This window comes from Oncorhynchus mykiss, chromosome 3, assembly GCF_013265735.2.
Source record: "Oncorhynchus mykiss isolate Arlee chromosome 3, USDA_OmykA_1.1, whole genome shotgun sequence".
In the NCBI taxonomy this organism is placed as follows: domain Eukaryota; kingdom Metazoa; phylum Chordata; class Actinopteri; order Salmoniformes; family Salmonidae; genus Oncorhynchus; species Oncorhynchus mykiss.
The window spans coordinates 63,513,539-63,539,183 of NC_048567.1; the positions used below are offsets into that span (position 1 = coordinate 63,513,539).

Below are 25,645 nucleotides of genomic sequence, written 5' to 3' on the forward strand. Positions count from 1 at the left end.
GTATCTTCTGGAATGTCTAATCCAACCCTGTCAGTCTTCAGGAGAAGTGTCTCTACACCCTGTCAGTCTTCTGGAGAAGTGTCTCTACACCCTGTCAGTCTTCTGGAGAAGTGTCTCTACACCCTGTCAGTCTTCAGGAGAAGTGTCTCCACACCCTGACAGTCTTCAGGAGAAGTGTCTCTACACCCTGTCAGTCTTCAGGAGAAGTGTCTCCACACCCTGGCAGTCTTCTGGAGAAGTGTCTCCACACCCTGACAGTCTTCAGGAGAAGTGTCTCCACACCCTGGCAGTCTTCTGGAGAAGTGTCTCCACACCCTGACAGTCTTCAGGAGAAGTGTCTCCACACCCTGGCAGTCTTCTGGAGAAGTATCTCCACACCCTGTCAGTCTTCAGGAGAAGTGTCTCTACACCCTGGCAGTCTTCTGGAGAAGTGTCTCCACACCCTGTCAGTCTTCAGGAGAAGTGTCTCCACACCCTGGCAGTCTTCAGGAGAAGTGTCTCCACACCCTGGCAGTCTTCAGGAGAAGTGTCTCCACACCCTGGCAGTCTTCAGGAGAAGTGTCTCCACACCCTGGCAGTCTTCTGGAGAAGTGTCTCCACACCCTGTCAGTCTTCTGGAGAAGTGTCTCCACACCCTGGCAGTCTTCAGGAGAAGTGTCTCCACACCCTGTCAGTCTTCTGGAGAAGTGTCTCCACACCCTGGCAGTCTTCTGGAGAAGTGTCTCCACACCCTGACAGTCTTCAGGAGAAGTGTCTCCACACCCTGGCAGTCTTCTGGAGAAGTGTCTCCACACCCTGGCAGTCTTCAGGAGAAGTGTCTCCACACCCTGTCAGTCTTCTGGAGAAGTGTCTCCACACCCTGGCAGTCTTCAGAAGTAGTGTCTCCACACCCTGTCAGTCTTCTGGAGAAGTGTCTCCACACCCTGTCAGTCTTCTGGAGAAGTGTCTCCACACCCTGACAGTCTTCAGGAGAAGTGTCTCCACACCCTGGCAGTCTTCAGGAGAAGTGTCTCCACACCCTGGCAGTCTTCAGGAGAAGTGTCTCCACACCCTGGCAGTCTTCAGGAGAAGTGTCTCCACACCCTGCATTCATGGCATCCAGTAAGGACATCTGGTCATGTGGATGGTGGTCATAAATCTTCCACCTCCACGCAGAGAAAACCTCCTCTATGGGGTTTAGGAAGGGGGAGTATGGAGGCAGGAATAGTACTGACATCCTGGGATGTGCAGCAAACCAGTCTGTGACTGCAGCAGAGAAAATGCCACATTATCTCACACAACAACGAAGGTAGGGGAGTTTCTTGCCCCTCTCTCCTCCGCTGGCACAAGTCGATTATGCAGGTCAAGCAGAAAATAAATGAGCCTCTCTGTATTGTGGGGGCCAATGAGTGGTTTGTGTAATATTGATACGAGAGACATATTGATACGAGAGTTCTTTCACACGTTCACCGTTTCTCTCAAACTGCTTCACCCTTATTTTATGTTTCTCTAGGACTTTGGCAAATGTCATTGTGCTGACCGTATTCACATTCCCAAAAGTGATATTGTCTGCCAACACTCTGTCCCGAATTCACAGCAGTTTTATTGCAAAACACAAACCAATCAATATATTTCAAAATGTCAGTACATGTAAAAATGTGAACATGCTGTATTGTACTGTAATATGTAGTTAAATTATCATTGAAGGATGCACATCTCACCTGTTGTTTTGACAGAAAATTCATACTATTGATGAAACTGTTGAACGCTGCAGATTTGGTTGCACCCTTAAACTGTCCTCTCTCAAAGAGAGACCATGGTTTACAACAGGGTCGATAATTGTGGCCCTTATCTCATCAGAGACCACCGCTCTTGGTTTTCCTCTCCTTTGTCCTCCACGCATTCTCCCTCTCCCTGCCACTCTTCTTTCCCCACCAACCCGTCTTCCTTGATCCATGTTTCCAAACTAAATCATTCCGAAGCCATCTTCTTTTGTCTGTTTGGTAACGAGATTAAAAACAGGACACTTGGGTAGGCGTTCAACTGAAATTGCAATCAGCTGTGTTTGGAATAATTACATTTTCTGCTGAGATTTTCTATATGTTTCAATCTGGTTACTGCAGAAATGCACGACATTTGCAATCATTCTGTTTTGAATGTGTTTTTAACAGTTTTGTGTTTGCATTTGAAAACATGTGTTGTTTGAATGAGAAAAGAGTTCATGGATTTCAGGGGGATTGTGGTCATTGAATGCCTTTTGTGTGAAAGCAATGAAAAATGATTCACAGTTTGGTTCACATACACTTCTGTTTCGCTGACTGTGTGAAGAGTTTTGACAATGTGACTTCAGTTTTGACTGATGCATGTCAGCAATTGAAAAAAACTGTAAGGTATCTTTACTTTTACTCAAGTATGACGATTGGATACTTTTTCCACCACTGCACCTTACACACACGTACATGGTTCCTTTCCCATTTCTCCCGCCGCCTCCCTCTCTCTTCGCCCTTGTTCCCCTTCTCCTTCTGCTGTAGCATAGTAGCTTCGTACCATCCTGATCTGGCGAGGTTAGTGGCGTAGTGGGATGCAGAGCCAGTGTGGAAGTGCGGCAGGTTGAACCCAGGACACTAAAACACTCAGAGACAGAATAGAACGGCAGCATGTAAAAGCTGGAGCTGTATGTGTCATCTCTTATTCAGCACCAGAGCAGAGTAGCACTACCGGAGCCTACCATACAGGGCCTGGGGAGAGCAGCACACAGAGACATGATGAATAAGATTAGTAAACAGTACAGCAGGCAAACGCTGAGAAAGCCTTCCCTCCTTCCTGATTGCAGTGCTAGATAGGACTCCGAGAGCATCATCTAGTTGTATCTAAGATCAGTGTGTGTGTGTGTGTGTGTGTGTGTGTGTGTGTGTGTGTGTGTGTGTGTGTGTGTGTGTGTGTGTGTGTGTGTGTGTGTGTGTGTGTGTGTGTGTGTGTGTGTGTGTGTGTGTGTGTGTGTGTGTCAGACCTGGGTTTGAATACTATTTCAAATATCCCAATTACTTTCACATATAGTACATTCGAAATAAGTATTCAGATATATTTTATTTGAAAAGACAAGTAGTTTAATAGTTTAATGTATTTGGAAATACACTTAAAAAGTATTTGAAAATACTCAAATACACTCTTATGCATTTAACCCCGGTGTTTGAAAATAGTTTTTGAAATATGAATTTGAAGACACTCCAATACAATTTGTTTTTTTACAAATAATCACTCAAATACTGAAATAAAAGTACTTGTTTTGGACTGTGTATTTGAAAATTCTGAAATACACAGAATACTTAAATGCAGAGCGTAAGAGAGTTAGAGAGAGAGAGTTAGAGAGAGAGAGAGAGTTAGAGAGAGAGAGTTAGAGAGAGAGAGTTAGAGAGAGAGAGAGAGAGAGAGAGGGAGAGAGTTTCTCTCTAGAAATAAATGGTTTAGTGCAGAGTGTAAAGTTGTCTTGCAGTGGAAAGGGAATTACTGTCAGGATGGGGTTACACTGGTGCCTAGACTGTATTGTATAATAGGTTATTAGCACTGCATGTAATCATTCCTAACAACAGTGTATGCATGCATGTGTGTGTGTGTGTGCAGGTGTGTGCAGCTGGGATCTATGGGTCTGTGTGTGTCCACCTTCATAATCAAATCACATTTATTTATATAGCCCTTCGTACATCAGCTGATATCTCAAAGTGCTGTACAGAAACCCAGCCTAAAACCCCAAACAGCAAGCAATGCAGGTGTAGAAGCACGGTGGCTTGGAAAAACTCCCTAGAAAGGCCAAAACCTAGGATGAAACCTAGAGAGGAACCAGGCTATGTGGGGTGGCCAGTCCTCTTCTGGCTGTGCCGGGTGGAGATTATAACAGAACATGGCCAAGATGTTCAAATGTTCATAAATGACCAGCATGGTCAAATAATAATAATTGTCAACTATAACAGAATAGACTTCCTGTCCTGTAGGTATTTTGTTTTCTATGACAAAGAACCATCAGAGAGTTGGCCACATTCCATAGTGTTAGATGGGTTAGAATGAGGTTAAAGCAGTCAGAGGGTAAATCAAACATCTGACCCAGCCATGGATAAGAGATAACAAAGGCTACAGGGAACTACAGGGAGAAAGATGACACCACATAGCCAGGGTTGAGTTTCTGTTTGCCCAACATAACATCATCTTCGACAATGTTCAGACTGCCATTGAGATGAATTCCCCAGGCATTGACTGTCTAAGGAATGTTCTATTGTACGAGTCTGTTAAACTATGTGAGAGTGTCCTACTAGCACTATAACAACCCAGTATGTTACTGTGAGATCCATCCTCATTCCCATTGATTAGAGCCCTGGGAAACTGTGTGTGTGTGTGTGTGTGTGTGTGTGTGTGTGTGTGTGTGTGTGTGTGTGTGTGTGTGTGTGTGTGTGTGTGTGTGTGTGTGTGTGTGTGTGTGTGAGTGTGAATGTGTCGGGTCACTTTCAGCCTCTGTACACGAGAGGAGTCATTGGTCCTCAGTGCTGCTCGAGGGGTTGCGGGTCGGCTGGGACAAGCAATATAGTGGATCCCCATAGAAGCAGGCATGAAGGACCCCAATCTCCAATCTCTCTCTCTGTTCACCTACTCTCATCTCCCCTTGCTGCCTTTTCTCATTTAACTTCCCTTGCTCCCTCCTCTACTACCCTCTCTCTCTGCTCATACCTCCTTTCCCCTGTCCTCTCCTCTTTCCCTGTCCCCTCCTCTACTACCCTCTCTCTCTGCTCATACCTCCATTCCCCTGTCCCATCCTCTCCTCTTCCCCTGACCCCATCCTCTTCCCCTGTCCCCTCCTCTTTCCCTGTCCCCTGCTCTCCTCTCCTCTTCCCTTGTCCCCTGCTCTTCTCTTTCGCTGTCCCCCTCCTCTTCCCTTGTCCCCTGCTCTCCTCTCCTCTTCCCTTCTTTCATCTTCCCCTGTCCTCTCCTTTTTCCCTCCTCTTGTGTGTCCTTGGGCTGGGCTGAGAATTCCCTCCACATGGTGTAAAGCTGGTAAACACATACAGGAGCAAGGCAGACCACACACACTTACTGAATGGTCACAATAAACGTACACATCTGTGCGTGTCAAAGCTGAGTTTTTCGTATTGGAGGTTGTTGCATTGCCCTGCAGTTTGGCTGAATATGGACCTAGAATATAGATACTGTGGGCAAGAGGAGCCAAACTGTTGTTGCAAAGTGAACTGTCTGGATTACATGTGTTTGGGCTCACAATGTTCAGTGCTGTGCAACACCAGAACAACCCAATTCGTATAACAGAGCATGAGGTCAACATTACACACTGTGCACACAGAACACACACGTCATTGGTTGAAATGACTGGAAATCTTACATACAGTAACAGACTTTTAATAGATAAAGACAATGTTATTAGACGTTTATTAATTGTATGTAAATAAAGTAAAGATAATGAAATCCATCCATGGGTTGAGCTGTTGGACCCATGGTGCTGATAAGAGTGGTTGCCTATCAACTGCATCTAGGGGTGGGCCAGCTATGTCTGAAGTCCTCCCTGCCAAGGCACAGTGCTGCTGTGAAACCCTGGTTGGCCCACCCCTAGATGCAGTTGCTAGGCAACCACTCTTATCAGCACCATGGGTCCAAGTGCAGCACTGCTGTTGTCTTCTCCTCTCTCATCTTATTCTTATTATCTCTCTCCTCTCGTTCTCTACTTAAGCTAATCACATTTGAAGATATGATATCATTTTGTATTAGATTCCCCAGAAGCTGATAGTTATGAGTGGTGTAAACTGTAAACTGTAATTCTAATTTATACTTTTGTCTTTAAAATAAATAAAAAAACAGGTCACTCAAATGTTTCTAACCTACTTTTGCACCATTTTCTAGGCCACCACAGTCAATGTCCTGAATGCAAGGTATTTGTCAGATTAACACATGATGCTGTTTCTCCAGACAATCCAGGCATGTGCAGCACACAGACAAGACCCTGGCAACAGCTTCTGTTGAGAAAGGTAGAAGAACTTTAGCCTACTGATTGAGTACTGGGGACAACTGAGGGTTATGCTACTGTTAAAAAGTATGTTACTACGGTAAATGAGAGAACTCTTCATGCATTCCATGTGGAGGAATACATAGTTTGACTCACTGCTAGTGGCTGGTTGTATTGAGAGGTGAGGCAGAAAAAAAGCTCTGTAGCGGATCGCCCGCGCCACGCTTCATGGAAGAGCACTTCCGTCCGCGCGCACGTCAGCAGGTGCAGAGAGCAGTGGGGGTCTCGCGGCTTCATCATCCCTGCATCGAAATTACGCCGGCATATAACAATTTTACATCAATATAACATTCTCAGAAAATGGTAGCAAAACAAAGGATCCGTATGGCAAATGAAAAGCACAGCAAAAACATCACGCAGAGAGGCAACGTTGCAAAGACCCTGGTGAGGCGAAGCTTTTCTTCATGCTGTGTGTGTTCATCATCAGACGAAAGGAGATGCAAGCATGATGACACCGATTCAGTTAATCATCACTGAGAATTGCATGATTTCAATAATGTGACCCATCCATTTCATAATGATAAATTATTGATTGTGTAGGCCTATCTGATGTTATTGTTTAAAAAAAACGCATGTTGTAGCCTATCTAATATGATTCATTTCAAACCATTCTGATCAATCACACGACACATACAAGCCGCAATTAATGAGTTTTCAAGCCCTTCTCCATTCATTGTAATTCATGGGCCGTTGGTTGGGTGGTTTATCAATACTGATGGCTGTATGTTATATAATGGTCAATTATCTTGAATCGGCGGTTTGCCACAGGGTTTACAGCCCGGTATTCTCGCAATCAATAATTAATGAGAGATCAATGCCACGTAGATAAAGATCGAGATTGTCGATAAGGATGGTGTCATCATCTGGTTTGAACAGTCCATATAGAAGACTTGAGGTTGTTGATGAACTCTATGGTCCATCTGTATCCTGACCGGGTCACAAATACACGCACAGTTTTGTATTGCTATGCTTGTAGGAACCATAGAATTCCCACCCAAAATCCGGTTTTCCCTAACCCTAAATCTAACCCTAACTCTAACCTTAGCCCTAAACCTAACCGTAACCCCTAACCTTAACCCCTAACCCTAAATCTAACCCTAACTCTAACCTTAGCCCTAAACCTAACCGTAACCCCTAACCTTAACCCCTAAGCCTAAAATAGCATTTTTCCTTGTGGGGACAGGCAAAATGTCCCCACTTGTCTGAATTTTCCTTGTTTTACTATTCTTGTGAGGACGTCTGGTACCCACAAGGATAGTTAAACAAAAACACATACACAGATATTATAGGACAGGTAGTGATACTGATAATTATGTAACTCACTTCCTCATGGGGATTGGTTACACTGGCCTGTATTAGTTTAAATAGTGTACATTAAACACTTGTATAATTGTGCTGTAATAGCCTTAGGGAAATGGGAGGTGTTCATAATTTATTAAATTATCATAACTGCTGAATATAATATTATAGTATTTGTTATAGTATTCCCAATTTATCCAAAGTCTAACAGATTCCTTTCCATGGCAGGCTGATTTGTTCTCTTGGTGTTCCTTAAGATGTCGGTTTTTCTCCGGACAACCTTGAATTATGAAACTATACCAGAAATCTTTACATGCCTTCAACATGACTGCATTGTGCAAGGTGACACTGAATGGAATAGCTCACTGTGGAATAGAGATTGTTTTCATTGTTTGTATTGGAATAAAGGAATACTTGGGGTTTGCGCTGTACATTCTAGATAGCTATTGTGTCATCCACAATAATACCGTACCACAATCAGAACGCACATGGGTGCTATCCAACTGTATTATGACATCACCCACACCAGACCACATCTTGTGGTTGTGATGGTTTATGATGGTGATTATCATGCTGTTGGTCTAGACAGCCAGGCAGGCTGAGGGTTCCAGAGACATATTGTATATCATGTGTTTTTACATCAGTGGTTTGGTTTCCACTCCTGTTTTCCATAAGAACTAGATGTGTTCATAGTTGAGTCTGAGGGGCTATATGCTAACTCTGCAGAACTCAGTTTATTATTACATCCAGTCTATTCTGGTGTAACTGGGTACAAAACAGCCACACCGTGATGAGGACAAGGTTTAAAACAGTCAGACTGAGCCTGGACTAACATGGTTTAAAACAGTCAGACTGAGCCTGGACTAACATGGTTTAAAACAGTCAGACTGAGCCTGGACTAACATGGTTTGAAACAGTCAGACTGAGCCTGGACTAACATGGTTTAAAACAGTCAGACTGAACCTGGACTAACATGGTTTGAAACAGTCAGACTGAGCCTGGACTAACAAGGTTTAAAACAGTCAGACTGAGCCTGGACTAACAAGGTTTAAAACAGTCAGACTGAGCCTGGACTAACATGGTTTGAAACAGTCAGACTGAGCCTGGACTAACATGGTTTAAAACAGTCAGACTGAGCCTGGACTAACATGGTTTAAAACAGTCAGACTGAGCCTGGACTAACATGGTTTAAAACAGTCAGACTGAGCCTGGACTAACATGGTTTAAAACAGTCAGACTGAGCCTGGACTAACATGGTTTAAAACAGTCAGACTGAGCCTGGACTAACATGGTTTAAAACAGTCAGACTGAGCCTGGACTAACATGGTTTAAAACAGTCAGACTGAGCCTGGACTAACATGGTTTAAAACAGTCAGACTGAGCCTGGACTGACATGGTTTAAAACAGTCAGACTGAGCCTGGACTAACAAGGTTTAAAACAGTCAGACTGAGCCTGGACTAACATGGTTTAAAACAGTCAGACTGAGCCTGGACTAACAAGGTTTAAAACAGTCAGACTGAGCCTGGACTAACATGGTTTAAAACAGTCAGACTGAGCCTGGACTAACATGGTTTAAAACAGTTAGACTGAGCCTGGACTAACATGGTTTAAAACAGTCAGACTGAGCCTGGACTAACATGGTTTAAAACAGTCAGACTGAGCCTGGACTAACAAGGTTTAAAACAGTCAAACTGAGCCTGGACTAACAAGGTTTAAAACAGTCAGACTGAGCCTGGACTAACATGGTTTAAAACAGTCAGACTGAGCCTGGACTAACATGGTTTGAAACAGTCGGACTGAGCCTGGACTAACATGGTTTAAAACAGTCAGACTGAGCCTGGACTAACATGGTTTAAAACAGTCAGACTGAGCCTGGACTAACAAGGTTTAAAACAGTCAGACTGAGCCTGGACTAACATGGTTTAAAACAGTCAGACTGAGCCTGGACTAACATGGTTTAAAACAGTCAGACTGAGCCTGGACTAACATGGTTTAAAACAGTCAGACTGAGCCTGGACTAACAAGGTTTAAAACAGTCAGACTGAGCCTGGACTAACATGGTTTAAAACAGTCAGACTGAGCCTGGACTAACATGGTTTAAAACAGTCAGACTGAGCCTGGACTAACAAGGTTTAAAACAGTCAGACTGAGCCTGGACTAACATGGTTTAAAACAGTCAGACTGAGCCTGGACTAACAAGGTTTAAAACAGTCAGACTGAGCCTGGACTAACATGGTTTAAAACAGTCAGACTGAGCCTGGACTAACAAGGTTTAAAACAGTCAGACTGAGCCTGGACTAACATGGTTTAAAACAGTCAGACTGAGCCTGGACTAACATGGTTTAAAACAGTCAGACTGAGCCTGGACTAACATGGTTTAAAACAGTCAGACTGAGCCTGGACTAACATGGTTTAAAACAGTCAGACTGAGCCTGGACTAACATGGTTTAAAACAGTCAGACTGAGCCTGGACTAACATGGTTTAAAACAGTCAGACTGAGCCTGGACTAACAAGGTTTAAAACAGTCAGACTGAGCCTGGACTAACATGGTTTAAAACAGTCAGACTGAGCCTGGACTAACAAGGTTTAAAACAGTCAGACTGAGCCTGGACTAACATGGTTTAAAACAGTCAGACTGAGCCTGGACTAACATGGTTTAAAACAGTCAGACTGAGCCTGGACTAACATGGTTTAAAACAGTCAGACTGAGCCTGGACTAACATGGTTTAAAACAGTCAGACTGAGCCTGGACTAACATGGTTTAAAACAGTCAGACTGAGCCTGGACTAACATGGTTTAAAACAGTCAGACTGAGCCTGGACTAACAAGGTTTAAAACAGTCAGACTGAGCCTGGACTAACATGGTTTAAAACAGTCAAACTGAACCTGGACTAACATGGTTTGAAATGTGTCCTATTCAGCATGTTGTTGATGTCGGCCTAAAGGTCATAACACTGTATGAAACTTCATCCAATGGATGTTTGTTCAACCTGCTTAGTCTTCCTCCACCAAGCGGTGTCCTGTAGTCGCATATTCTGCAGTTTTGACCACCCTTGAACAACAACTGTCTGACCTTGACCGTCATACTAACTCTGACCTTATACATCCGACCTTATGTCCGGTGTATGTGCCCAGCCAGAGGAAGATGCCTCTCAAGATTTCCTCCTTCTACAGTGGAGGTTTCCTGGCCATTGTTACACTAAACTTGCTCACTGGGGTTTCAGGCCCTATCAGGTCCTAAAATGACAATCTCTAAAACTAAAATAATTAACTAACGGAAGAACACCGATAACAACTGTTTCATTCAGAAGAATCATGTAGTTTCCAAAGGGGTCCTAAGACATGACATAAATAGTGACATTAAGATGACATTTGACCTGTACAGTATGTCTCAGTGGTTGAACATTGTTGTTGTTTTCTCTCCCCACTCCCTCTCAGCGACCTCAGGAAGAGAAGTACCCCGTGGGGCCGTGGCTCCTGGCTCTGTTCGTCTTCGTCGTCTGTGGATCTGGTAAGGTGCAAACATCCAGTGTTCAACATTCTGTTTCACATTAGCCATGATATTACTCACCTAGGGAACATTGGTTAACCACAGAACTAAACCAATTTTAGTTTCACTTCAGTTTTCTGCTCAATTATTTTGCTTAACTGGATGTTGTCTTGTGTAACAACAGCCACTTTCTCTCTAAGCAATCTTTCAGATCATCCAGAGCATCAGGATGGGAATGTGATCCAGAGGTCCCACAGACTCTCCCCTCTCTCCCCACACCCGCTCATCAGACCTGAGGCTGCTCGCCACCCTACGTACCTCCCTAACACCTCCAGGAGGCCTGGAGGTCCGGACAGCTCTGTGTCCATCAGGGAAGGCCTGAGAGATGAGTGGACCACCCCCCTTCCCCCCTCGATTTTTCTCAATCACATGTTTACAGAGTTCCAGGCTGTGGAGATGAGAGCTTTTCTACTGACAGTCTAAACCACAACCAATGGCTGGCTCAATCTCGTACAGAGTGTTTTACACCTGCTCATATGTGTGAGTGTGAGACTGTGAGTGAATGTGTATGTGTGTGCAGTCACTGATGTGACTGGCTGCTGTGCAATACTGCTGTGTTTCTATATACACTCACCGGACAGTTTATTAGGTACACCACCTTGTTCACAAAAATGATTCGCTCCTACTGACAGTGACCATGGCTTGCTATATAAAGCAGGCAGACAGGAATCTAGACATTCAGTTACTGTTCAATTGAACGTTAGAATGAGCAAAACAATTGACCTAAGTGACTTTAAGCGAGGTATGATTGTCGGTGCCAGGCGCGCCGGATCCAGTATTTCAAATGGCCGCCCTCCTGGGCTTTCATGCATGACAGTGTCTAGGGTTTACCGAGAATGGTGCGACAAACAAGAAACATTCAGTCAGTGCTGGTGAAAACAGCTAGCTGATGAGGGAGGCTGTAGGAGAATGGCACAAATTGTGCAAGCTAACAGGCAGGCCACAAACAGACAAATAATGGCACAGTATAACAGTGGTGTGCAGAACGGCATCACGGAAGACACAACTCGTCGATCCTTGTCACGGATGGGCTATTGCAGCAGACGACCAAACTGGGTTCCACTCCTATCAGCTAAAAACATTAAGAAACGTCTCCAGTGGACATGCGATCACCAACACTGAACAATTGAGGAGTGGAAAAACATTGTCTGGAACATGACAGTGAGTTCAGTTTACTTGATTGGCCTGCGCAGTCCCCAGACCTCAACCCAATAAGAGCATCTTTGGATAAGATGGAACGGGGTTCCGATCCAGTACTAGATGGAAGTACTTAATAAACAGGCCGGTGAGTGTATATCTGTGTTGTGTGAGAACCTTTTTCAAATAAATGTGACTCATTTGGGATATGTCTGTTTGTCTGCTTTCAGTTCCACTTTGGCTGCTTCTATCCCAGCGCATGTTGTGTAGATTCAGCTTGCTAATAGTGTGGTTCATTTGGGGCTTCCTGGTGTGTATGTGTGTGTACATGCATATGTGAGTGTTATATAACTTAGCACTAAAGAACCACGGCTTCATGGAATGTTAGGTGTCTTAATGTTTAAATTCCAGGTGCTAAACCGTCACGACTATTTACCAGGGTTATGTCATGTCCTTTCTCCAACATACCTGTATGACACCAGGGTTATGTCATGCCCTTTCTCCAACATACCTGTATGACACCAGGGTTATGTCATGTCCTTTCTCCAACATACCTGTATGACACCAGGGTTATGTCATGTCCTTTCTCCAACATACCTGTATGACACCAGGGTTATGTCATGTCCTTTCTCCAACATACCTGTATGACACCAGGGTTATGTCATGTCCTTTCTCCAACATACCTGTATGACACCAGGGTTATGTCATGTCCTTTCTCCAACATACCTGTATGACACCAGGGTTATGTCATGTCCTTTCTCCAACATACCTGTATGACCAGGGTTATGTCATGTCCTTTCTCCAACATACCTGTATGACCAGGGTTATGTCATGTCCTTTCTCCAACATACATGTATGACCAGGGTTATGTCATGTCCTTTCTCCAACATACCGGTATGACCAGGGTTATGTCATGTCCTTTCTCCAACATACCTGTATGACCAGGGTTACGTCTTGTTACTCAGCCTCTCAAACTTATGTCTCCCGAAACCATCCTTCTTCAAGGCAGATGGCAACTTATCTTCATTTGAACGGAATGCTGTTCACACATTTATCCAGTGTGGTGAGTTGTGGAGTTATACAATCGCTGTTTGTTCACTTGAAGTAATGGGCCAGAGCAAGGTGCTGTTCCTGTTCAATTGGAGTGATTTGTGGACCATGTAATCTATACAGCTGTTAACTAAGGCCGACCCTGGTGAAAAGCAGAGAAAAGGCTTAACCTACAGCTTGCAGTATACAGGTCTCTGTTGCTCTGTGTCATATGTTCTCTTTTCAGTGTACAGTAGGATGATGTGGCCCTAGACACTAAACTAAGGTTAGTTTTACATTTCCCCTCCATAATGGTTAAGGTTGAGACTAAGGTTAAACTGCTGCCTACTTCTGCTGACAGCCCTGGCACAGCAGTGTTGAAGTATGCTAGAGTATGAGGACAGTGAGAGACTCTGCTATAAGTAATCAGCAGGCACACAGGTCTGATTGTTACAAGAGTAACCCACAGCTGAACACCATGAGGTCAATGCTCGGCCTGGCATTTCTCTTTTTTTATTTTTCCTTTATTTAACTAGGCAAGTCAGTTAATAAGAACAAATTCTTAGTTAATAAGAACAAATTCTTATTTTCAATGACGGCCTAGGAACAGTGGGTTAACTGCCTGTTCAGGGGCAGAACGACAGATTTGTACCTTGTCAGCTCGGGGGTTTGAACTTGCAACCTTCCGGTTACTAGTCCAACAATAACCACTAGGCTACCCTGCTGCCCCACCCCTGTCTCTGGGAGATGGAGAACACGAACACTGCCTGTCCCTTTCCTACACAGATCCCTGTGTGCATTTCCTATCCCATATAAACATGTTTTCCCTAACTCACCCCTGAAACACAGGACATAACCTAGCCATGGCAATATGTGTCAAAGCTCATCCAGCAGTGCTGCTATAACATGCCTCCAATCCTACAAGTAGAGATGCAGCCAGCTGAACTGGCTGCATGCCAATAGCCTACGTGACTAGAAAAAAGGTGGAGACTACTATTGGACCGCAGGGGAGAGAAAAAATGTCAATCAGGGACCAGGTGCTGGTTTGTTATTTACATAAACATGTGGTATCCATACAACCACTAGGCCAAGGAGGACCACCAGTTCATCCACAACACCTCAACTTTTGTTCACTTGGCAGGTCAACACTAAGTAAGAAGTTGATGTTAAATGGCCTACAGGTTAAGGTTAATTATTTATACTACAGAAGTAAATGAAGACTAAAGTAAACATGAAGAGGCATGAACAAGTTGATTATTCCTTTAACATTTTATTGAAAGTTGTGAAGTGAAACTGTCAAGTGCAATTGTGTTAAGTATGTTTACAATACCTCATTTGGTTTGAGGAAACATGCACGGAACATGAGCATACAACGTATACATAGAATGCAAAGAATCCATTTCAGTTCATCTTTCTGATATTCAGAGTAACGTGTGTGTTATGTTTAAGAGCTGATCATCCGGAAGTACTTTACCGTCAAAATGAAAACAAAATACATTTACTTCAAATCATTTCAAGTGAACGATGGTTTACAGTAGGCGTTAATGTTGCAGCCGAAGATATGGATACTGGATATTTGCCAGTTAAATAACCTCCACAGCTCTATTGTCCTGAATTACAGCATTAAAAAGACAGCACATATCTTCAGACCAGCCCATTACTAGGCCTAGATCACTCACCATTTGTACTTCACCTAAATAGCGTCTGTCTTCTCTCCTTATGTCACTATATTACACTAAATATACAGAAATATACACAATGTAGAAAGCCCATCAACTCATTTTTGAAAATGCAGCTTAGCCAAACATCTCAGCCCCTGTGCTCCTTTACATGAGAAGAGAAGCCGCAATGAGGTTTAACAGGGCGCAAGGCTGAGGGGTTCAAATTAAAATAATGTCATAATCATCATCTCTTTTAATAAGCAAGTGTAGGCTACAATACTCCATTCAATCCCACAGTTTAAATGATGACGTCCATGGAAATGTTGTCGTGTTCTCCCTTCAGATCTCCTCCCCCTCACTCGCCAAATGCCAGATGGGGACTATCACACCATGATAATCCTCTGATTTTTCACGTTGTCACCATGAGAGGTGCTCCATTCTCCGTCTGTCTCTCTGTAGCACGCAAGCAGAAGAGAACCACTGTATTTATTTACATTATCAGGATTCAGCAAAGCATGGCCGTTACTATCTCCCTCCATCATCGTTACCACTGAAGTCGACATCACTTGAAATTCATTGACACAGGCACAGTAACTAAGTCATGTCTACTTTCTTGTTGGTTTTGTTTTTCTTAGTCAGACAATCTTGTTCTCTCTCTCTCCTAAGTCCATGAATTTTTTGGCAATGTTCATTCTCCTATAACAGCCCCTTTCCCTCCTCTCCTAGGCAGATTATCTTTGATAGTGTTTTTAATAGTCTTGAAACGATGACAACACCTGTCGCCGCTCTCAAAGTTAAATATGTGCAAATTCTTGTCTTAACAGCGTAGCCCCGTGCAATGAAGGCCTGGTTGTTCTGCAGCGTTAGAACAGGAGTCTGTCTGAGGACTGTCAAGTCAGTCAGGCCCTGGTTGGTTGATAGACTTCCTCATCTACCCCTCTCTGGGGGTAGGAGGTGATGCTACGCAGAGGGTCCAGAGTTGTGTGATGGTTGGGTCAGGGGTAGGGTTGGTGCCTGGGCTGGAGGCTGGGTGGAGGAGGGAGGGGAGCCTGTCTGGGTCTGGGCCTGGAACTGAGCCATCTGTTCTGGGCTGGCCAGGGTCTTCAGAAGACTGTTCTCCTGCTCAAGCTGGGAGTTCCTCTCAATCAGCTCCTTGATCTGCTCCTTCAGAACCTCCACCTCCTCCCTCACTGCGTACATCAGGTGGCTCTTCACCAGGTCCTAAAGGGACAGAGAGATGAACAAACAGAACAGACTTTAGTGTCTAGTTTTTTTAACATGACAATTAAAAATATCATATGAAAGAAGACAAAGACAGTGTTTTGCATAGTCATTTCACCCCTACCCACAAAAGACCGACTAACACGTTGACTTGGTATCGGTATCCCCTGTATATAGCCTCTATAGTTATTTTATTATTTATTTTTTTACTTTAGTTAATTTGGTAAATATTTTTTTTGCCTTTTTCTTGAACTGCACTGAACAAACAGAACAAACTTAAAATTGTTTTGTATGTAATTTCAAATCAAAACTTGATTTGTCACATACGTGCTGAATACAACATGAGTAGTTGTGTAGTTAAGGGCTTGTAAGGAAGCATTTCCCAGTAAGGTCTACACATGTTGTATTCAGCACGCATGTGACAAATAAAGTTTGATTTGAAATTACATACAAAACAATTAAGTTTGTTCTGTTTTTTTTTTTTATTACCATAAATATACTGCAGGGACTGCGGTTGAAAATTAGCCGGCTGGCTAAAACCGGCACTTTTACTGAAACGTTGATTAATGTGCACTGTACCTGTAAAAATAAAATAAACTCAACATTATAGTCTTGATGCAATCATAATAATGTATGCATAGCATTACTACGGCTCTTTCTGTGGGAATTACTATTACTATGTAATACATGTTAATTATTGTAGCTAGCTTCTGTTTGTTTTAATATAAGAAGTGGGTCTAATCTTAAACCTTAAACCTGTGAGCATATGGATTAAATCAAGACAAAGATTCTGTAGATTCTGGGACAAATATTCCCAGGGTCTAAATCTCCCCTTCCTCTAAAGCCTGGACAGGACTCAACGTCACCAAACAGACAAAATGGCCGGCCCACATACACGTTTTAGCCAATCAGAGCCGGAGATATTTATATCTTATATCCAGGCGTCAAATATTTTCTGTTTGCCTAGCAACAAAGGCAAGCACTGTATGGCGCGAGTGAGAGAACGTCCTTAGCGGGAAGGGATCCAGAGACAATAAAACACTAGAATGCTGAGGAAATGAAAATAAAATCCTGCACGCACGCTCATCTCGTTCACCCTGTGTCAACGTGTCTATTGAAATAAGTGGTAGCTTCAGGTAGAAATCGAAACAGTGTTTTACAGAAGTGGATAGTACACATTACATAAATGTACATATGGCCCATGTGTTACCATGGTAATCTGGATATGACTTTGCGTGATGACAAACCTGGCCAACGTCTAGGCCCCCATAAATACACTTTGGCAAACTAAATATGACATTGACGTCAAGGCGCATAATAACACCATATGCTGCAACATTGTTGCCAGAGCATCAAGCTATTCTCGATCTATGTAACGGCGCCAAATTAAATGGGTTACAAAGTAACGTGCAAATCGAAAGTGATTCGAGGTTTTTCAAATCCAGTAGCGTTTAGAAAGAATCAGCAAAAGGCTGTATGTTGCATGACTTCCCAGTTCTCGCTGGTTACGTGGTTATGTAATCCATTCATTGCGCTAACTGAAGCAACCTTTTCTTTTAACTGATCTTTCTCCGAATGTATTCTTCGAAATAAGTTATATTCGCATGTGATTTGTGTAGTATAGTTTGCAGATAAAGCGAGTTTTAGATTGCATAAACTTACCATAGCCTGTTCAATTTTGTTGTCTATGGCCACCACACTGGCTCCTGACGAACTGAAAGAATGAAAAGAAAAGAAGTCTTAATACACTGCATCGGTAAGAATGAATGAAAGCAACTACTGTCGATGTTGCAGGTCTAACACCAGTCATTTCAATACAATGAAATACAGTATAAATATCCTTATACAGGTGACATCACTTCGACCGAAGACCATTCTAGAGCCAAGTGTTCAGGGTGTATTGAATAGACCGCAGACTATTCCTCTCAAATGCCACTAAGAAGCAGTACATGTTCTATTACTGTCATCAATGTAAATCAACTAATGTTATTTTACTGTCTTCAATGTAAATCAACTAAGGGGGTTAGCTACAGCATTTCTTGGGCCAGCAATAAGCATCCTAGTGATGCCCCATCACGACAAGTGCATTTTCTCTCACTAAGCCCAATCAAAATGGCAGCTGAGGCTGCATTAACGTCAAACAAAGGCATTTGGCTATACTTTTATTTTAATAATCAAGTTCTCTATAATACATAGACTAAGTGCTGTATTATCAGTGTATAAAGCAGCGCTTCTTTCGGAATACAGAAATAATATTAGCTGCCAGCAATAGGCATCCTCCTTGCAGCACAATGTAATCGTAAAATAGATTTACCTATTGTCGAGCCTGACAGGTGAACTATCCGTGCTCAGTAACGAAGATAAAAACGAGATAGAAAAATTCCTTAACTGGCAAACACCGAGATCCATCGCCACTGTTGTATAGTACGGACTATTCATGCTATATCACAGATATAAACCAAGCTTTAAGCAACGAAAAACTCCTCTCTCGACGATTATCGTGTATCACAAATCACATTCTCTAGTTCCGTGGTTCGGAGGCGTTAGCAGGCACTTTATGTCCCTTCAGAAAAGCATCGTATCCCGGGAAGCCTGAACATCTATCTACCGCTGCAGCACAAAGAATCTCCAAGGTCAGCTCATCTCCGCTCGGCTGAAAATCTGCAGCCCGGGGACATTTGCATAATGCATCTAAGAAAAACAGCGCTCCGATGCACCCGATTGGTGGAGGGATACTAATATTTGCATAATCTATGTAGAAAACGCCCCTACCTGCGGCTCAGCTGATTTCATTTTCATAAATTATTTAGAGGATGCACCCTCTGCCGAAACTGGGAAAAACCGGATGAGATGGTGAGGAACACTACAGTACTTCAAAGACACAAAGAAGGGACATGTTTACTTGTCGAGAATCAGGCTACCAAGAAATGTCCGAATACCAGGAATTATACACGAGAAATGGACAAATGAAAAATGTATTTGGTACATTTACAACTACCAAAATGACTAAACGCGATGAAAGTGTATATTATGAACAAAAACGAATCAATCATTCACACAGTACAAAATAACATTTCAAGATCGTTGTGGATCCAAAAACAACTGAACATATCTGAATTGTATACAAGTTCTGCACGTCAACATACCGCCCCCTGGCGGTTACTATGAGCACAGCCCCACACAAGGATAACAACACTCCTGTCCACACAGGATTTACTCAAACCATTTAAGAATACCCAATTACAACAAGTGAACAAATGCATTCCGAACTCTTCCAGCATGTTTTGTATATGTGCCAGGGACACAGGCCCCTCAAACCATAGATGAGTCAGACACTAACCAAATTCACTTGAAATGCTCCTTGCACCATGTCTCTATTTTAGATAGACGCATTTGCTCATTTTATTAGTGCTCCAGAAATTAGAACTGTTGTGTCAGCCCCCCCCCAAAAAAATAGCTTTGCCACACAAAAGACCTATTGACTGTAAGCAAAAAACGAAGGAGTGGGTAAGTGAATTGACAGGCAAGATGGATAATAACATGTACTTGTTTTGTTAATGTCCTCATGAAAATACTGTTAGAAAAATCTAACTGTAGACCTGTTAACCAAACCTCCTAGAATACCCTCAGCCGGTATTTGATGTATTCCAGAACTAGCACAGCTGATTCAAATGGTCACCTAATCATCAAGCCTCTCATTAGTTCAATCAGCTGAGGAGAGTTTTGGGAAACACTACTGTAGACTATCCATCCAGTCCTTGACTTGTCTACACTAAGTCAGACATGTACCTGCCCTGTGCCCAACACACCTTACGACAACCATTACTGGAGATATTGGGCTTTTTCTACTCATGCCACCATGGCAAAACAAGATAAAATGACCACCCATTCTATCAAAGACAGCACAAACACACCATCAGACCCAAAGCATGGATTCAACTGATCATTTCCTCATATTTACAGACTCAGAAACTATAGGCTAGTGCCTGGTGGGGTGGCTTCTCCCTGACCCAAAGCTACACCTCTGAAATAAGAGCTGTAAGAACCTTTAGATGTTTTGATTCTGAGGTAGGAGATATCCATCAACTTAATGAAGGGGTTCATTTTAAATAGCGCTTTTCCAGATGCTCCAAGCACTTTCGATTGTATGGGGCAAAGAAACACACCATATCCATTATCTGTGTGCAGCAAGCAACTGGGTGATGCCATGGCAGCCATTTTGCACCAGAGACAAGCTCATCACAGGCTGATATCTGTTCAGTGCTGTTGAAACATTGGCGTCTGAACTAGAGGTCGACCGATTATGATTTATCAACACTGATACCGATTATTGGAGGACCAAAAAAAGCCGATACCGATTAATCAGTCGATTAAAAAAAACATGTATTTGTAATAATGACAATTACAACAATACTGAATGAAAATTTATTTTAATATAATACATCAATAAAATCAATTTAGCCTCAAATAAAAAATGTTCAATTTGGTTTAAATAATGCAAAAATAAAGTGTTGGAGAAGTAAAAGTGCAATATGTACCATGTAAGAAAGCTAACATTTAAGTTCCTTGCTCAGAACATGAGAATATATGAAAGCTGGTGGTTCCTTTTAACATGAGTCTTCAATATTCCCAGGTAAGAAGTTTTAGGTTGTAGTTATTATAGAAATTATAGGACTATTTCTCTCTATACTATTTGTATTTCATATACCTTTGACTATTGGATGTTCTTATAGGCACTCTAGTATTGCCAGTGTAACAGTATAGCTTCCGTCCCTCTCCTCGCCCCTACCTGGGCACAAAACCAGGAACACATCGACAACAGCCACCCTCGAAGCAGCGTTACCCATGCAGAGTGAGGGGAACAATTACTCAAAGTCTCAGTGCGAGCGATGTTTGAAACGCTATTAGCGCGCACCCCGCTAACTAGCTAGTCATTTCACATCGGTTACACCAGTCTAATCTCGGGAGTTGATGGGCTTGAAGTCATAAACAGCGCAATGCTTGAAGCACAGCAAAGAGCTGTTGGCAAAACGCACAAAAGTACTGTTTGAATTAATGCTTACGAGCCTGCGGCTGCCTACCATTACCCAGTCAGACCGCTCTATCAAATCATAGACTTAATTATAACATAATAGCACACAGAAATACGAACCGTAGGTCATTAATATGGTCAAATCCAGAAACTATCATCTCCAAAACAAGTTTCTTATTCCAGTGAAATACGGAACCGTTCCGTATTTCATCGAAAGGGTGGCATCCATAAGTCTAAATATTCCTGTTACATTGCACAACCTTCAATGTTAGGTCATAATTACGTAAAATTCAGGCAAATTAGGCGGCCCAAACCTTTGCATATACCCGGACTCTCTGTGCAATGAACGCAAGAGATGACACAATTTCACCTGGGTAATATTTCCTGCTAACCTGGATTTCTTTGAACTAAATATGCAGGTTTAAAAATAGGATTTAAAGAAAGGCATTGATGTTTATGGTTAGGTACACATGAGAGCAAGGACCGTCCTTTTTGTGAATACCCACCGCATCGATTATATGCAACGCAGGACACGCTAGATAAATTAGTAATATCATCAAACGTGTAGTTAACTAGGGATTATGATTGATTGTTTTTATAAAGATAAGTTTAATGGTAGCTAGCAACTTATCTTGGCTTACTGAATTCGCGTAACAGGCAGGCTCCTCGTGGAGTGCAATCTGAGGCAGGTGGTTAGAGCGTTGGACTAGTTAACTAAGGTTGCAAGATTGAATCCCCGAGCTGACAAGGTAAAGAGCTGTCGTTCTGCCCCTGAACAAGACAGTTAACCCACTGTTCTTAGGCCATCATTGAAAATAAGAATGTCCTGTGGACGGGGACAGGGACAGAAGCGGTGGAGCTAGAATCTGTGAATATGGACTTGACGTTCCAGGGGAGAGGATTGCACATTCTCCCTTTGGGGACTTCTGAACAACAAGTCCCTAAAGTAGGCCTAAAGCTATGAGAGCATTGTTTATTTCATAAGACAGGGCCTAGTGAGGCTTTCATTCTTGTTGAAATCCAGAACATTAACCATAGAGATCCTAGTTTCTATATTAATTTTAATGCAAACCAAATCATAACACAACAAGGATGTGGATGAGCATCCTAGTTGGCCTACTATGTGCAGCAGACAAAACCTTCACACATACAGGGGATTGAGTGTTGCCGTCTCAGTACTTCTGGGGGAAGAATGGAACAGTGTGGAACACTCATCCACATATCCAAGACATCATATACACACAGATCTCAAACACACACTAAACACAACTCAAAAACAGACAAAAAAAAACACTTCACACAACTCGACCCGTCCCACATCTTACATTCCACACAGTCACATACGACAGAAATCTGACCCCCGCTGTGTACAGGCTGTGTGCTGAGCTGGGGTGATTTATGCAAGTTCCCTCTTTTACACATACTACCTGGGAGGAAAGGAGGGATAGAGGATGGCTGGGATACCTGAGAGGAAGGGTGGCCACTATTGAAGAATGTCTTAATCCTGCCAGCAGGGTGCAGGGATTAATACCAAACAGAGACACAGAGTTAGAGACACACACTAGAGCCTTACACACAAATAAGACCACATTTTTATTTACAATGACGGCCTACCCCGGCAAAAACCCTAACCCAGACGCTGGGCCAATTGTGTGCCTCCCTATGGGACTCCCAATCATGGCCGGTTGTGATACAGCCTGGAATCGAACCAGGGTCTGTAGTGACAGCTCTAGCACTGAGATGCAGTGCCATAGACCGCTGCGCCACTTGGGAGCGCATTTACGATAAACACAAAATAGGCTACTACATAGTCATTAAGGCCACCCTTTCATCCAATTATTCACAGATCTATCAGTCATAGGAAAGGTGTCCGTCTTTACACACAATTCACAGAAAGTTATCTAGTTCTGCAGAAGTTGACTTGGTGTTAGTCTGAGGTTCAAACATAGCCCAGTGCTTAGTACTGAGTCCATCCAACAGTAACAGTGAATTAGAGGTCGACCGATAATGATTTTTCAACGCCGATACCGATAATTGGAGGACCAAAAAAGCCGATACCGATTAATCGGCCGATTTTTAAAGATGCATTTGTAATAATGACAATTACAATAACTGAATGAACACTTATTTTAACTTAATATAATACATATATAAAATCAAATTAGCCTCAAGTAAATAATGAAACATGTTCAATTTGGTTTAAATAATGCAAAAACAAAAGTGTTGGAGAAGAAAGTAAAAATGCAATATGTGCTATGTAGGAAAGCTAACGTTTCAGTTTCTTGCTCAGAACATGAGAACATATGAAAGCTTTTGGTTCCTTTTAACATGAGTCTTCAATATTCCCAGGTAAGACGTTTTAGGTTGTAGATATTATAGGAATAATAGGACTATTTTCCTCTATACCATTTGTATTTCATTAACCTTTGACTATTGGATGTTCTTATAGGCACTTTAGTATTGCCAGTGTAACAGTATAGCTTCCGTCCCTCTCCTCGCACCTCTCTGGGCTCGAACCAGCAACACAACGACAACAGCCACCATGGGGTACAACTACTAGAAGGCTCAGAGCGAGTGCCGTTTGAAACGCTATTAGCGCGCGCTAACTGGCTAGCCATTTTACTTCGGTTACACCAGCCTCATCTCGGGAGTTGATAGGCTTGAAGTCATAAACAGCGCAATGCTTGGCGCACAACGAAGAGCTGCTGGCAAAACACACGAAAGTGCTGTTTGAATGAATGTTTACACGCCTGCTTCTGCCTACCACCGCTCAGTTAGATACTTAGATGCTTGTATGCTCAGTCAGATTATATGCAACACAGGACACGCTAGATAATATCTAGTAATATCAACCATCTGTAGTTAACTAGTGATTATGATTGATTGTTTTTTATAAAGATAAGTTTAATGCTAGCTAGCCACTTTTCTTGGCTTACTGCATTTGCGTAACAGGCAGTCTCCTTGTGGAGTGCAACGAGAGAGAGGCGGGTCGTTATTGCGTTGGACTAGTTAACTGTAAGGTTGCAAGATTGGACCCCCCGAGCTGGCAAGGTGAAAATCTGTCGTTCTGCCCCTGAACAAGGCAGTTAAACCCACCGTTCCTAGGCCGTCATTGAAAATAAGAATGTGTTCTTAACTGACTTGCCTAGTTAAATAAATTTAAAATATATATATATATATATATATATATATAATAATAATAATCATAGGCAAATCTGCGCCCAAAAATACCGATTTCCGATTAAATCGGCCATTCTGATTAAATCGGTCGACCTCTACAGTGAATATACACAGGGTACAAACATTAGGAACACCTTGCTAATATTGAGTTGCACACCCTTTTGCCCTCAGACTGGCCTCAATTTGTTAGGGCATGGACTCTACAAGGTGTCGAAAGCATTCCATAGGGATGCTGGCCCATATTGAGTCCAATGCTTCCCACAGTTGTGTCAAGTTGGCTGGATGAAACTTGAAATTTAAAAACGCAGCAGCGTTGCAGTTCTTGACACACTCAAACCAGTGCGCCTGGCACATACTACCACACCTCGTTCAAAGGCACTTAAATCTCATCTTACCAATCACCCTCTGAATGGCGCACACACACAATACATGTCTCAATTGTCTAATCCTTCTTTAACCTGTCTCCTCCCCTTAAATTACACTGATTGAAGTGGATTTAACAGGTGACAACAATAAGTGATCATAGGTTGACCAGGTGAAAGCTATGTCATGGAAAGAGCAGGTGTTCCTAATGTTTTCTACACTTCCTGTCCTCTTTGCCTGGAGGTGTCTTTAACCCAAATAAAGACCCAAATATACACCTGGGAAGCGCATGACCTAACCTCAGTCTACCTAAAACACACACAACACGGTGACACTGCGACCAAAGCTACTTAGCCCTGAGCTATACTGGGCTCCATTCATAAAGCACACAGGGGCATACTGGGACAGGCTTTCAGGAAGCTGCGCTTAACCAATGTTCTGTACCTTCTCAGTGTCACAGATCTGTACGTACGCAGCCAATGACAAGCAGCATATAGCCGAGGTCGGAGGTCACTATCTGGCATAATGGAAAAGGTTGAAAGCACAGTATTTTCCAACCCCAGAAGTGATTTATCAACCCCAACCTTAACCAAAACCCTAAATAAAAACGAATTCTAATAAAAAAAAAAGTAGTTAACATACATGGACCATTCTGGCTCGGACCCAAGTATTTGAGCACCAATTCTGACACTACTGCTTCTTTTGTCCATTCAATATGCGATTTACTGAAAAGCAGTTTATGGGATGATGGGATGGAGTATGGGCTCAATAAGTCATTGTAGAGGTTCCCTAAACACAGATCTAAGATAAGCTCTATTAAAAGCTCCATGCAGTCTAACATTTTGACCACAGCTGGGCCTTTAGTGCCATATGGCTGCATATTGCATAGTTAGGTTGGAGACCTACTGAAGTCAGTCATTCTCTGATCCCAATCCCACACTAATATCAGGAAAAAAACACCCACCAATATCATGCATGCACCAACCACATACTAACCAATGCTATGCAATCAGCATGCAACCATCACACAACTAAACTGACAAATGAAGTGACACTTTAAACCAGTGGTTCCTAAACACTTTATTTTTTGACTGGAACTCAGTCAGGCATGAAACTTACTCTTGAAAGTTGTAA

The 25,645-nt window shown here is 42.7% G+C and overlaps 2 protein-coding genes across 5 annotated transcripts in view; one reads left to right on the top strand and one right to left on the bottom strand.

Annotated features, from left to right (window-relative positions):
* Positions 1-6,265: 6,265 nt before the first annotated feature.
* serp2 (stress-associated endoplasmic reticulum protein family member 2) lies at positions 6,266-12,232 on the top strand. 2 transcript variants are annotated; one of them, XM_021597636.2, is made up of 3 exons: positions 6,266-6,421; positions 10,777-10,849; positions 11,040-12,232. In XM_021597636.2, exons 1-3 carry the CDS (start codon positions 6,338-6,340, stop codon positions 11,309-11,311), a joined length of 429 nt encoding a protein of 142 aa, XP_021453311.2. In that variant the 5' UTR covers positions 6,266-6,337; the 3' UTR covers positions 11,312-12,232. The 2 variants fall into 2 exon arrangements, with proteins under 2 accessions (XP_021453311.2, XP_021453312.1); XM_021597637.2 differs by having other exon boundaries at positions 6,286-6,421; positions 11,029-12,232.
* A 2,072-nt stretch (positions 12,233-14,304) lies between these two features.
* Positions 14,305-25,645, bottom strand: part of LOC110520372 (TSC22 domain family protein 1) — a 73,263-nt gene continuing 61,922 nt past the window's right edge. For 2 of the 3 annotated variants that reach the window (XM_021597639.2, XM_036974901.1), the window contains exons 2-3: positions 17,599-17,650; positions 14,305-15,936 (exon numbers count right to left, since the gene is read on the bottom strand). In XM_021597639.2, coding sequence (XP_021453314.2) covers positions 15,676-15,936; positions 17,599-17,650 — 313 coding nt within the window. In that variant the 3' untranslated portion in view covers positions 14,305-15,675. Of the gene's footprint in view, positions 15,937-17,598; positions 17,651-18,250; positions 18,778-25,645 lie in introns of those variants that run through there. The other variant, XM_036974900.1, reaches the window with a different exon arrangement.